General features: G+C 43.1%; 1 protein-coding gene across 2 annotated transcripts in view; it reads right to left on the minus strand.

The window, feature by feature from the left end:
- Window positions 1-654: 654 nt before the first annotated feature.
- The window catches only part of efemp1 (EGF containing fibulin extracellular matrix protein 1), a 17,050-nt gene continuing 3,277 nt past the window's right edge, over window positions 655-14,427 (minus strand). For both annotated transcript variants that reach the window (XM_031841938.1, XM_031841932.1), the window contains exons 5-11: window positions 4,971-5,093; window positions 4,702-4,821; window positions 4,249-4,368; window positions 3,958-4,077; window positions 2,917-3,043; window positions 2,636-2,828; window positions 655-2,525 (exon numbers count right to left, since the gene is read on the minus strand). In XM_031841938.1, coding sequence (XP_031697798.1) covers window positions 2,364-2,525; window positions 2,636-2,828; window positions 2,917-3,043; window positions 3,958-4,077; window positions 4,249-4,368; window positions 4,702-4,821; window positions 4,971-5,093 — 965 coding nt within the window. In that variant the 3' untranslated portion in view covers window positions 655-2,363. The remainder of the gene's footprint in view (window positions 2,526-2,635; window positions 2,829-2,916; window positions 3,044-3,957; window positions 4,078-4,248; window positions 4,369-4,701; window positions 4,822-4,970; window positions 5,094-14,427) is intronic.

A 14,427-nucleotide genomic window follows, 5' to 3' on the forward strand; every position in this document is an offset into this window, starting at 1 on the left:
GGATTATTAGCCAACAAGGACCTGGAAATGTTGCTCTTCTTAAGAAGTTCAGCACATGGTTGAGTCACAGAAAAGAAAGTGGGTGAGCAATGTTTTCTGCTGGGGGTTGAATCATGCACGGACAGCGAAAACACAGAGCACCAATGAGCGGCGAGCTGAAGATGGGGTTAGGGGAACAATGACACATCGTGTATCATCTTACACATCCCAACGCTGCTCTGACTAAAGCTCTAGACAGCAGAATGATTGAGTAACAACTTACCATAAAATCCCTCCCAACCAATTTCACATCTAAATATGTTGCGTGTGTGTGCAGGCTTCACATTTGTCCCTCAGCACAGATTGACTCAACATACTATATATATCACTACATCCCCTCTGGATCTCTTTAAATAAGATAGATATGATGGCTAGGGCATCGTGTTCACTGCATCTATCATTGTTATATTCAGATGAAATCATCCTCACGTTTTCCCCAAAGCATTGGAGGAGCAGCGGAGCATTTCACACAACCGCTGCATTTTCCATTATACTGTATATGAAGTTGGATCTTGTTCACTTTGGTACAGGCACAGTGCAGTGTTTTCATTTGTTGTTTTTCTCTTTCACACAAGCTGTTGAATATAAAGGAAAAACCCAACAACCTAGCCCCATTTATCCATCATATTTTATTCAACAATACAACTTTTGCTCTTCAGAGTACAATCAATATAAGATACATATGACAAAAATATATATTTTAAATAGAAGAGAAAAACATTAAGGCATTTCAGTGAAGGAAGTCTTGACAGCATGAATGATAATATTAGTGTTACATTTATTTGTGTTTACCTCTAAGGCACTATGCATGATCGCTGCTGAAACCACATAAAAGATGGACAACTTTCTACACTTGAAGTGGCGACAACATGTTGGTTTTCAGTGTGGTTTTCAGTGCTGTGTGTCTACAGTGTATAGTGTTTCAGCAATAAGCCAGAGCAGACACGCAGAGTCACGAAAGGCAAAGCAGGTAGTGAAAGATTTCTCATTCTGCCAAAAGTGTGGTGGCATTGTATTAACACTTTAATAATCCCCTGTGTCACACATGAAACCAGCTACAGGGCAAAGCACTGTAATTATGTTTATCACGCAAGCCAGCCTGGTGCCAGTGTGACTTCTTGACTGGGACCGACATGAGAAAGCCCAGCTGTTACTCTGGAGAATCGTTGTGGCACCAGTGAGTGGTCGATTGGCCGAGGTGTGTTACGAAAGCCGCCATTTCCTGTGCGTGTTTTTTAACAAAAAAAAAAAAAATCTCTGTTATTGCCTCTGTGACCGAGGTCTGTGAGGATGGCATCACATAAACAGCTCAATCACATCCACCGAACGTGGGGGCACAGAACAAGCTCTTTCTCACTCTTTCCCTTACTCTCCATCTGTGTTTCACACTTTCACTTGCTTGCATGCATAAAAAAAGCCATGCACACACACGCACACACACAAACATACACTCACACACACAGATTTCTTACCTCAGTATGTACAAGACTTAACTCTAAAGTCTACGAGCATGTAAAGTTTAGTACTCTCTCAACTGACTCTCCCTTTACACTTCTGAACTGTTCTGGGCTTCTCTGGAAATGATTACTCATGAGCAAATCTATACAGAAACTTGCACAAACAGCGTGGCACAACAGCACTAACCCCTGCAACATTTATCAACAAAAGCTCAGTCAATTATTTTTGTATTAAAAGCTGCTCATACTGGATATTTGTCATGTACATTAATATAGAAAATATGATTGTTATTTCTCTCTTTCTTACAACAGAGCGCTTCACTGATGCATACACAGGTTATTGGAAGGAGGTCTGGTCTGAAACAAAGTGATAAATGTAGGTACAGCTGCATCAGAAATCCATCATCTTATGGATGTGTGCCCACTAGGCCTCTTTTCCTGAGTGCCACTGCTCTGTTTCCAGTTGTTGTTTTTTTAAGTATGGAAGCAGCGAAAGTGAAAATGCTTACATCCAGCACATTTCTTATCTTTCTTATGTCCATTTCAGGCACTTAAAGTAAAAAAATGTTTAATGTTAAGTGCTGTTGTTGAAAAACAGCGTGTGGTTCCTCGGGACACTAAAACCCTTCATTACAATGCTTCCCAGCACCTTGAGAGAAAAAGATGCCCAGTGGTCACATTACTGCACGGGCTGGGCTGAGCATGCCTATTGGAACTGCTGTGCTGCTGTATGAGTCTGGGACAGCCTATGTTATATGTTGTATTGTATGAAAATGTACAGTATGTTATGCTGATACAGGCATCTGCTGTGTTACACTGCTATGTTTGCTGAACCAGACTTATGTGGGCTGCTGGGGATTGTGGCGTTCAGAAGGCGTAGGGCCCGACTATGATGGTGAGCCGGAGCAGTGAGCTGGAGCGGTAGTTCATGGTCAGATGGTGAGTGACCATCTCCAGGTCCACGACGTACTCCCTGGGGCCTGACAGAGGCTTGGTTAGCACCAACATGGCACTCACGTTGCTGGAGCGCTGCAAGAACATCAATATGTAAGCATGTAAATACAGATTTACAACATTGGCGGGGAACTAAGATGGTGAACATGTTAGCAACAACAAAACAACAATTCCCACTGACTTACCCGCAGGAAGAATTCTCCTGCCTCATTCCCAGCTTTGATCCTGAAGGTGTTGTGTGTGTTGGCGTACATGTTGGTGGCCTGAATCTGGAAGATGTCTGCTGGCACAGTCCGGTCCGCCTGGATGCTCATGTATTTGTAGACAATTGACGGTGGGAGACCCTGGCACTCTGCCTGAGACCGGCAGACACAGCGACTGCAAACACACAACAATTAAAACAATCTTTGTGAAACTGGCTGCACTGATGAGAGTGAAACTGAAGAACTGGATGATGTTTACTGACTTTTCAGAGGTTTTGGCATAAGGTGCCTCACAGGGGTTTTTGGGATAGCAGCGGAAGCCTCCGTAATAGTTCCAGCACATTTCATCGTCGTTGCAGTTATGGGTCCCCGTCTCACACTCATTTATGTCTTGTGATTGGCAGGGTGACCGAGAGAGAGAGAGAGAGAGAGAGAGAGAGAGAGAGAAAAACAAAATGAGTAGTCAAAAATAGCTGGATGAAAATGCTACTATCCCAAACTTCCAAAACACACACAAACTCTACACGCTTCATGAAACAGAGCTGTGAAAACACAGTCAAAGTTCAGGACGTGTACAATTTGGGAACAGTGTTTCTAGGGTTGTATAGCTGCATTTCCAGCAGATGTGGAGGTAAAAGAGGAAAGCCTGCAGATCTGTAGTGGAGGGAAGCCCCTGATGTAACCCTGAAAAATAAATAAATAAAATAAACCCCACACAGGCCTAACTGCAGCTCTCTCCCTGCAGCACCATGAAAATAACCCCATGCCCCAAACCACAAGGCTATTTCTGGCACAGCAACTTGGATTCATCACCATCAGGTCCATCTGACACAACCGGCCAGATTCATGGCTCTCTCTATAAAGCCTGCACCTGACCGAGAGGGAGAGGAAAAAATAACAGCTCTCCCTTTGAGCGGTTGCCGGAGCTTCAAATAAATCCACTTCAAGAAACCAACATCATGCATATAAATTCACAGAGGTGGCTTAGCAGGGCAACACAAAGTTGTTGTGTTTGTTTTGCCTAACCTCTGAATTCTTTCCATGACAGTACTGGTTGAGAGTGACTTTCATTCCCGCTTGAGAGGTAGAATAGTGGCTGATAGCAGGCATGATCAAGTTCCTGTTAAGAGGGATCTTCAAAGAGTTGAGGAAGAGGAGGAAGAGGAGGAAAGGCGAGACAGAAGAGGAACTTTGTTGTGCGTGAAAAAACAGAGATGAGGGTAAGATAGATAAATTAACTAAGAAGGGATTCAAAAAATAGATTAATAGAAGGAAAGGGAGAGGAAACAGGAGGACTGCAGTACCTTGGCACACCCTGTTTCCCTGGAGCTGATATCCTTCTGGACACTCACAGGAGTAACTTCCTGGGCTGTTAATACACTGGTACTGACACATGTAGCTGGAGAAGCTGCATTCATCAATGTCTGCGCAGAAAAAATGCACACACAAACATACATTAGATAATCAGCAGAAGGCTATGCTTACAATAAAATGGGCATGTGATACATGTTTACAAACATGCATTTATCTGCAGTTGTATATCTTTTGTTTGTACAGTATATACTGTACATGTAGTTGTGTGTGTGTGTGTTCACCTTGGCAAGAGGTCGTGTCCTGTGCCAGCTCATAGCCCTGTTCACACTGGCAGAGGAAGGAGCCAATCAGGTTGTAGCAGTGGTGCTGACAGGGATTCTCCGCATCACATTCATTCACATCTAGAACAAAAGCAGAAGTGTTACATACCTAGAGATTCAGCTCTTTTTATTAATTGCACGTGTTTTATCAAGTATATATTTAGCTTTCCTTTACCCTAGCATGTGGTTTTGTTCTGCTTGTATGTACACTAAAGCGGTAATTATGAATATTATAATAAACTCTTCAAGCAAACATGTAACAACAGGTGTTCAGATCTATTGAAAGTCTGCCTGGCAACACCAAGACAAAATGTCTGACAAGCTGCCACTAAATGACACTGAAACAAAATGTTTTCACAATTCAATGTTGTACACATTAACACATTAAGTACACGTGGCTTTTCAGTGACTTACCAACACAGCTGTGGTTGTTGATGGCCAACTTGTGACCTGCGTTGCACTCACAGTAGTAAGAGCCCTGTGTGTTCACACATCTGTGCATGCAGTAGTGGGCCAGGGCGCACTCGTCTCTGTCTGCAGGAAAACAGAAACAGAGCAGTAAGATACATTGCAAAGAAGCAATTCTTGATAAAAGATAATACAGGAACCACTTCAAAAGCTTGATACCAGTTCTGATCATGTGAAAAAGCGCAAAGAGAGTGTGTTTTGCGTACACCACTCACCTACACAGTGGTCTCCGTTCTTCTGGAAGCCCGGAGGACACTGGCAGGTGTAGGAGCCTCTGGTGTTGTAGCACGTCTGTTCAGAACCACAAGTGTGTCTACCTGTCGCACATTCATCTATGTCTGCAATAAACACACAAACACAGACTCTGAGAGGAAGCTACACCAAGTTAATGCCTACTGTACGCAGGAACATGTGGCAGACAAAGCAAAGCAACATGTCTGGACTGTATGTACTCTGTGATCTGTGATGTGTGAACTGCTTTCAAACAGACAGTAAAAATCTGTGATCACTGACGCCATCACATCACACACATGGGCATAAACACACGTGTTCACACACAGAGCGGGCGATTAAATAAAGAGGGCTTTTATTCAGCAGCTCCGGGTGAAGGGGAAAACACAGATCATATCTTCTGCTAACAGGACAGCTCTTTGAAGGGGGTGTGTGTGTGTGCGCGTGTGTGTGTGTGTATGTGTATGAAAGAGAGAGAGCTCAAATGATAAGTCATGTGCTTTCTACCATAACGCTTCGCTCTCTCATCAGACATCCATCAACCCAAAAGCACACAGATCCGATTTCTATCCCTCACACCATCATGAATAACTTATATAACATTGGTAAAATAATCTTAAAAACACAAAGATCCTGTCAGAAAGATGCTCAATTTCCAATATCAAAGTCAAACCATTTTTACTGCATCGAGAAATATCTATACTGTAAACAACTCTGCGCATTTATCACCAACTTATTAATAATGGGATTTCCTAAATGCAAACTCAAATGCTGCCTACCTACAATTTTAAAGTCGGAAGTTGGCCAATGAGGTGATGATAAGGTGTTAAACTTCCATAAAGTACCTTTGTAAGTTATTACGATTTTAGCAGAAAAGTGAAATATCCAGCTCTGACTAAAATAAACGAAACAGTAGTGGCAAGATTTTCACATTTTCAATTTTGGTTTATTTGGAGCCAGAGCCTCTTAAAAAAGGCCTGCTTACTGTAACTGCCCTCCCCCCTTTTTTTTCTCTTCCATCTTCCATCTCCCCCCACACAAATAGGCCCATACTGTATACTCTCATCCCTGTGGGCCCACCAGCATTCCTCTTGGGTGGTCTGACACAGCTCATCATATGCAGACAGCCAGTGGGCATCTGTTTAACAGCACGACAGACAGTTATCCTCAATAACACACACGCACAAAAGAAAAGAAGGGCGGGTTCTGCTGCATTGTGATTTGACACATGCGTAACCCAACAATAGTCAGAAGAACCTGAGTGGAAAACCTAAACTCTTTGCTGCAGACAAACAGACATGATTGCATTATCCCTCCTGCAGGGTTTAGATGCAATACATGCACCTGAGACAATGATACTCATGGAGCCCCTATTCATAGAAAACACACCACAATCAATCAAACTATTAAAATAAGTGCAGGAAAGCTCAACTTGCTCCTGCACAGATATGTCAAACTGATATTCTATTCGTACTTTCCGTACTTATCTGTATTCAATTCTGTTCTTACACTATCGCAACAACCAAATTTCCCCACTGGAGATCAATAAAGATCTTATCTTCTATTCCCCTGGACATGTTCCATGTCATGCCCTTCTCTGAGAGCATCAAGTGCCCAATATGCCCTCCACACAGCCTCCACCATCCAGTGGGACTGGAGCCGGATAGAAATTGGCTTGCTTTGCTGTGAAAGAGCCGGTGAAACAAAAAGTGGGACAGAAGGTAAGCTGTCTTTACTTCTTAAAGAGAGGAAAGGTAAGAAGGCTAAAATGTGCTCAACCCTCTGGGAGCACAGTGATAAGATGAACTCAGTACATTAGGGACAAAAGCAGGGTCTATCTAAAAGGTGCACCTGAGAGACAACAGGTGCAAATTGCATTCAGGGAGGAATGCACAGACAAGGCTTGTTGCTCACTGACCCGCTTAATAAAGGACAAAGGTGAAAAGCAATGTTGTTTTGGACAATCTAACGCTCTGATGTGGCCTGAAAAGGCATCTGGGAAAGTGCATCTGCATCCAGCACCGAGTGTGTGAGAGAAACTGAATGCTTGGATCATAACAGCATCACACAATGGGATAACATCCCAACAGCGCAAAGGCTTCATGACATGGCTGTTAAAAAGCTGTGGCTCGCTATCTCACGGTAGACTTGCAGCATACAGATTTAACCTCTTAGGTCAAGAGATCTACCTAGTCTAGATGTGGATAATATATATTTCCCCATGTGGCGTGTAAGGCCACAGATATGCAAGTGCATCCACAAAAGTTTTTGTTTCTGCATTATCTGTAGAGATTTGAATATCAAGTTGCAACTGTCTCAGTGACAATACCAATAACATCATCCATTCGGCTAATAATACAGTATATTCATGTTGATAAATATATGTAAAAACAACTTATCTATGCTGTAGTTTGAACGTGCAGAAAGTTAGCTGGAAAAGACAACAATACATAAGCCCCAGTATTAGCTAGCCTTGACAGGTAGCTACACATGCTAGTGAATGTAAACCACTAGCTCACCCTTAAAATGAAAAAAGGGCGATGTGCTCGTCAGCGAAAAAAAATGGAAGTAAAATCCTGTATATATCAATGAAGAATTGGAACGAATGTCAACAAATAGTTGAAACCGGGATCAAATCCATGTGAATCCCAACCACACCTACTTACTGGAGGTATTTGGTGATTCATTGAGACTGGAAATGCCCTGCCTTCTGGCAATAGATTCAGACAACACACGCCTGAGACTCCTAATTCCTGATAAAATAAAGTATGTGTTGATGCTTTCATGGTGCCAAGAATCAGACAATCAAACTGTGATGCCAGTGAAATATTATGATTTGTTATCAGTGACAGAAAGCGATATTTGGCAACATCTTTAGTCCTTCAGTCATGTCACTGATAAATGAACAAGACTTAGTTTAACGCACAGGACACCAACAGCGGCCTCCTGAATGAAAGTCCTGTGTTTGTTTGACCCGTCCACCTCCACTCCCGCCTGCCCTATCTCTTTATACTGCGTCAGTTGCTCTGAGCGTCTGATGATGACGTGGATGTGTTTACAGCCGGTGTGTCGCATTCAGAAGCTAAAAGGTGGCACTGAGTGCCCGAGGGGCACGGAACAACCATCAGTATTTGACGAGTTGGGAGTGAGAACGAGTTGTCAGGTCAAAAGACAATCATGGCAATCATGGCAATCGATCAAATAGTTGTTGAGACATTGACCAAAACCAACATTGCCATTCCTCGAGTCACGCCACTAGTGCTGCTAAGCTTCAGGGTTGTCTTTGTTCACATTTTAGTTTGTTTTAACTTCCGCAGTGCTGTTATTGCTTGAACAGTGAGCAATCCATTGGTGTAAGCAATTATTTTCTGCAGCATTATTGCCAGATCAGATATGCAGCAGAGTTTGACCAATTGCAGTTAGCACATTCAGCTTTGTTCAGACTGTTCCACATGTGGCTTCAATACATGGACTACGAATCAGTTTCTGAGAGCAGCATTTGCTCTAGCTTTAGGACATTGTGGGCAACTAGAATTACATCAGGTGCACTTAGAATGGTTTTGGCGTGAATTTCCTGGCATGAGTCCAACGACATTCATGCCACAGAGTACCTGGGAGACTTGGGAGTACCAGAATCCATCAAACAAGGTGTTGCTGGTGCAGGGCAGACATCTGCAGCTGGATCAAGTTCCAACACTCTCCTACATCAGGTGTAGAAACCAGCTGTTGGTTTGAAGTAACTGCACATGGCTAGCTGTAAATTGTTTGAATGGGAACAATGCAGCAATGCTTCCTAAGAAGTTCTGTGTACGGAAAAGTCAGAGTCATCCTCACCCCCTTTAGGAAAGCTTGGAGAGCTCTAAATGAAAGCATATGTGCTGAATGCAATCCAAAGGTTCATTCACGGGAATATCTTGTGGTTACTGCTACTTTGTCACTAAACCTTTAAGACGCAGCCAATACAAAGTTCTACAGAAGTTTGTGTGTGCGTGCGTACAAGTGTGTGTGTGTGTGTGTGTGTGTGGGGTGGGAGGGCATCCCACACTGGCTGGCTCTTAGGTCCTATAAAGCCTCCACAGCTCACCACATTCAGTACAGTCCATATAGTTTACACAGGAAAACAGATTTTACCATCAAATGTGATGATGTGTTGCGTGTGGGGAGAAGTGACTCTGTTCTCTGAGGTCAGATTTTTTTTTTTCAGAATTTATTTAACACAGCTTACAAGTTTCCTCTAAGAGCGAGCCTGCTGTAATATCACAGGGAAAGATAAGGCTGTCCAGCAGCAGAGGGGAATATGTGGAAGGAAAGAATGAGGAGAAAGGGTGGAGGTCTTTTTTTTTTTAAACAAAAAAGGGCTTTTTAAGATTTGAAGTTAGATTTATGGCCGTGTGTGCATATGTGATGTCAGAGTTAAAAACTCCTTGCTTTTCAGGGAGATTAATTCTAAATGCCTTGTGGGAGTTGGGGGAGTAGCGGGGATGGCGGCAGCTCAAAGAATGTGAGAGTGTGTGTAATGGACGAGTGGGTGTGTGTGCATCAGAGGTCCTGTTTGAGGTGCTTGAACATTAAATGGCCTTTTACAATGTTTAACAGAATGGAGTGATACACTATGAAGAGATGTTTGATGTGTTACTGCATGCATATGTGCGGGAAAGAAACAGCATATGTGTCCAAAACGGGGACTTAAAATGAGTTTGGCCAGAATTCAGAACAATGTGTTATTTGCTCCAGATTCAAACCGACATGATAGGGCTTGTTGTAATTATCACTTGAGAGCATTTAGTCTTGTTTTCACTGAACCACTGCAATGGAAAGCAGGAGCTGTTCCAAAAGAACAGTTGGAGTCATCCCGCTGTTGGACAGCATCTCTGTTTCCCTCTGATTATTGGATAATTCAATCTTTGGGAAAGCAGGGGGCAAGATGTGCAATGTTAATAGCCCATACAATTTCACAACGTCAAATGTATTAGCATGTCATACACCAGCCCCTGAGCGTTTGATTTTGCTGAACCTTAAACACATTAATATCAGCCATGCTGGCAAACGCTGCCCCGCACGTTGTTTCACTTGTGTATAATTCTCTCTGCAATGCAGTGTGAAATGCAGCTATCTATCACCGGCTTGAACAAAACCTCAGGACAAATAGGAGTGGTAGTGTTTCCCTTTCAAAGCAAGTCCAAACACAAAGCAGATAAGAAATCAAAGAATTCAAGACAGTCTAACTTTATATTCTGTGTATTTCCATCTGTATTAGGGCATGAAATATTCCCATGCTCTTGCTAATCGTACCACTCCCAAGATTCACCATTGTTCAGGAGGAACAGGAGTTTTAGTCCTGCTGACACTTATTAACAGATTTGTGAGTTTGTTCCACACTCTTCTAAAGGTCGGGCAGAGTCTTGACATTCTTGAAAATCCGTCCAGTGTGCCAGCTACATTCCTGACTGACAATAATCCTTCCTGTTACTCTGAAAAAATCTAGAAAAAAAGAAGTGCTGAGCAACTCTCCTGCTATTCAATGTGAAGACAATCAATCACTCTGTCCACCTGAAATGTCAGTAGCCTCGCTGCGGCAGTCGTTCACGGCCTTTAGAGCACTTTTGTGGCCTGGAAGGAATGAAACCTGTAAATATGGTCGAAATAGAAGTGTGAAAATATGCATCAAAGGGGAAACATTGTGAGTAAGACGAACCCTGCGATCACATGCGAGTGTCACCCAGCTGAGCGCAATAGTGATTTATAGCAGCCCTGTGTCCCTTTCCATCATGAGGTAAACGGAAAGAGCAACACATGTGAGCACATCAGAGGAGGAAGCAGCTGGCCGTTGGACAGGCACCGACCTCAGGGAGAATAATAACAACAACATTAAGCACTTACGCTGAGGAGGCACGGCAAAGCTGCTTCCCCCCCTCCCTGGCTCCTCTCTGCCATCGTTGATGTGATGGCAGCGAGGAGCCAGCAGCAACACCACCACAAGCACTAACAGCATCCTGTACAGCAACACTGCACAGGCCTACAGAGGGGCTGCCTGCTGGATCGTTGGATTGTACTCACAGAGAAAGGTCTTCTCTGGCAGCGTTAGGAAGCTGTAACATGCAGTCACCACGTTACACCCGTTAAAACACAGGAGGGCTGGAAGACATTCTCTGACATCGGTTTCAAGATTCCTCATGTAGTCGATGTTTTAGGATGTAATCGCCAAAAGGTGTTTCAGTCATAGGCGTTTAACTCTTAACTTTTCTGGTTTCTAGGATAAAGACATTCAAACTGTTTATTGCCACGGAGACACCGATGTCGAAATACATCCAGCAATTAACAGATCATTAAAGAATTGGGAATTTATTCATCAGCAACTCAGGAGTTGCAACATCAACAGGTTTTCTGGCAAACTTTGCGAATGGAAAGTGAGTTCTGAAAGCCAGAAATCTCAGCAATGTTGATTCACTAGTACTGACTTTAAAACATGACACGTACTTGATGTTTGAGGCAGATACAGATATCAAGTAATTTGAACATCTGGTAATGGTGATGATTTAACAACTGATATTCCTTTTTTCCTATTTTTTTAACATAGAAACAGGTAGTACCGTTGAAGTACTCCAACGTTGCCATTCCTAGAAAGCATCTACCATTCAAAATCTCAAACATGCAACACCAGTTGTTACAGCTGAAACTGCAGTGTAACGGGTTCAATGTCGAGTCGGACCGTAAAACCATGCTGTAGGGCACCAGGACAAACACACGGTGAAGACACACTGACGCAGGACATTGCAAATCATCAGTCTGGGAGCAGGTGGAAGACTAGAGCTTAGCTGGTAATAGGAGGGTTCAACAGGTACAAAGGTGTGCCTCAGGTGTCTTTTTGTTCGAGCAACCCTAAACAAAGTGGGTCCGCTTGTGCTTGATCCCACTTCCTCAACAAAAGTGTTCAAGTCAGTTCAAGTCTTCCTTCTCTGTGCAACAACCTTCTCCAAAATCTGTGTTGCTTATCTTTGATGGATGTTTGGGAGAAACAAATACTGACAGGATAACATCTGAAGGAATTTCCTGAAAAACTATAATCGCTCTGCGCATATCCTCACATCTTTTTACATTGTCGGTGGATGAGCAAAGACTGGGTGGCTGGGGCTTGTTTCTTCAAGTGCAAATGTCAGGATGAAATGACAACAAGTGGAGCTGTAAAGTATAAACTGCAAAGGTCAAATCGTGCAGCACCGGAACGTTGTGCATTCTCTGCTTGTTCTGCTCTCTGCATTCCTGCTCCTCGCAGATCGATCCGATGCTTATCTGTCAAAGGTGGTGAGTAATTCCTACCATCACAAAAGATGGGAGCAAACGGAAAAAACCAACCACCACTGACATTCCAGAGATATTCCTCCCGAGAGCATTGCATCTGTGTGGAAAAATGTTATTGCATGCACTCTGCCTTGTTCGGAAAAGTACACAAGTTCTCTGTCACACAGGGATTAACGGTCTTAATAGAACATAGTTGGGAAAGATTTCCAGCCACTGCAGGTGAAGAGCGTCCAGACGTAGCTGAAATCAGTCAGGTATGTAGGTGGCAATGTGGCCTGCATGACCTCAGAAAACCAGCCAGGTAAGCAGGAGTGGCTTGTCCTTTCATGTCCCATAATGCAGCACATTAGTATCTAATTTAGGCATGAAATATGAGTAAACTCAGGACTTGTAAAACATGATATGTATCATTCTCTCTGGCCAAAGTTATATCCCTAAAGTCACTGAATGCACAGTAAAGTTGGTTATGAGTACAAACAATGTTCAACTGTAATGTTCAACTGCTTTCTATTTTTCATCAGATTTAATGACTGTTTCTACCCCGTTTGATGGACAACCTTCATTTCAAGGAGGAAGTGATCTCACCTCTGCTGTAAATAAGAGTTAATATGCATACACAAGACTACAACAAGCCACTTGTAGGCATCTCCCGGCGGTTAACACAGTAAGTATGTGTGTGTATGGTAGAGGGTGGGGGGAGGTCATGGAAATATGAGGCATCATTAAGTTGTCACACATAGAGTAAAGGTTGAGAGTGTCTCTGTGTGGCCGGGGCTGGAGTCGGGCGCCAACTTCCCCGATGTGTCACTGCAACAACACACACTTGGGCTCAGGTTCACACTCAGAGCCTAAGGGCTTCTTTATTCAAAAAAAATGGGAACGAATATTAAAGCTTTGTTTAAAAGCCAAAATGTTGCGTTGAAGTGTATTGTATAATTGGGGTTTGTTTTTCGATTTTAATCAGCATAAAGAATATTGCACTAAAGAGAAACTTTTGTGTTTTAGAAACTATTTTCTTTATTTTGTGCTTTGGAAAATTGGCTTCATTTTCTTTTCCAGGGTATTTAGATGATCTCTCTACTATTCGCCCCACACTCAGCAGTAAGTCACCAAAGCAACTCAGCATTAGCACAACCCATGACGTTGGTACAACATGGCTTGGTCAGTGCTCAGGCACTTCTGTGGTTATTTAGTCAGAGTCAGCCTTTTTATCCTTCCCTTTGCCCTACCTGACTCGACGCTCTAGGTTTCCTTCACAGAGTGGCGAGTTAGCAGTGAAGGAGCCTGATGTAAGCACTATTTGATACACTGAGGTTTCCCCCCATTGAAAGTAAATGGGAATTCCTTCACTCGCAAGATACTGTGCAAAACAGCCACTGTGGAACAAAAAAAAAAGAGAAAAGACAATTCTGTGTCCGAGAACAATTGGCTCATTGTAACGAGTTCAAGGTAATGACAGAGAAACCAGAGACTGATGTAAACAAAGATTATATCACTCCACCAACAGAAACATACGCCCAAGAGACGGCACGAGACGCCTTCCAGTTAAAACTACAGTCATTTCAAAGCAATAACGCTGACAGCAACAGCCTATCTTTGTTTAGCCCATGCACTGAAGCGGCACGCCAGCGAATGAATAAGTATTATGCCCATGCCAGCTCGCTTATGTGGTTACTTTAGCTGATATGCTGCCATGTTTTACACCCTAATAAATCCTAATTGGGTTCCAATTCAGAGAAACATATAAAGAACCTCACACATATCTTTGCTCCAGGTGTAAAATCAAATGTGTTACTTTCACTAGAGCTTTGTGACCACAAGCCTCACCACACAGCCACTCACCACATACCTCTGCCTACTGGCAAGAGGAGCTCCTAACCACTGAACACATGTAATTTACGGCAATGCACTTTACCTTACATTACATTTATACAGCTAACCCTAAATATGCACACTCACCTTCCCGATCTCTCACAGACCAAGACAGATGGCAAGGTAAAACTACAACAGGTAACGAGTGATCAGAGATTCACTCTCTCGGGTGCAGCCATGAACATCTGGCACAAAGCAGTGAAGAGCACTGGTGTGTGTACTGGTGTGTGTGTGTGTGTGTGTGTGTGTGTGTGTGTGTGTGTGTGTGTG

Source organism: Anarrhichthys ocellatus, unplaced genomic scaffold, assembly GCF_004355925.1.
Source record: "Anarrhichthys ocellatus isolate YVR2014 unplaced genomic scaffold, GSC_Weel_1.0 scaffold3, whole genome shotgun sequence".
In the NCBI taxonomy this organism is placed as follows: Eukaryota; Metazoa; Chordata; class Actinopteri; order Perciformes; family Anarhichadidae; genus Anarrhichthys; species Anarrhichthys ocellatus.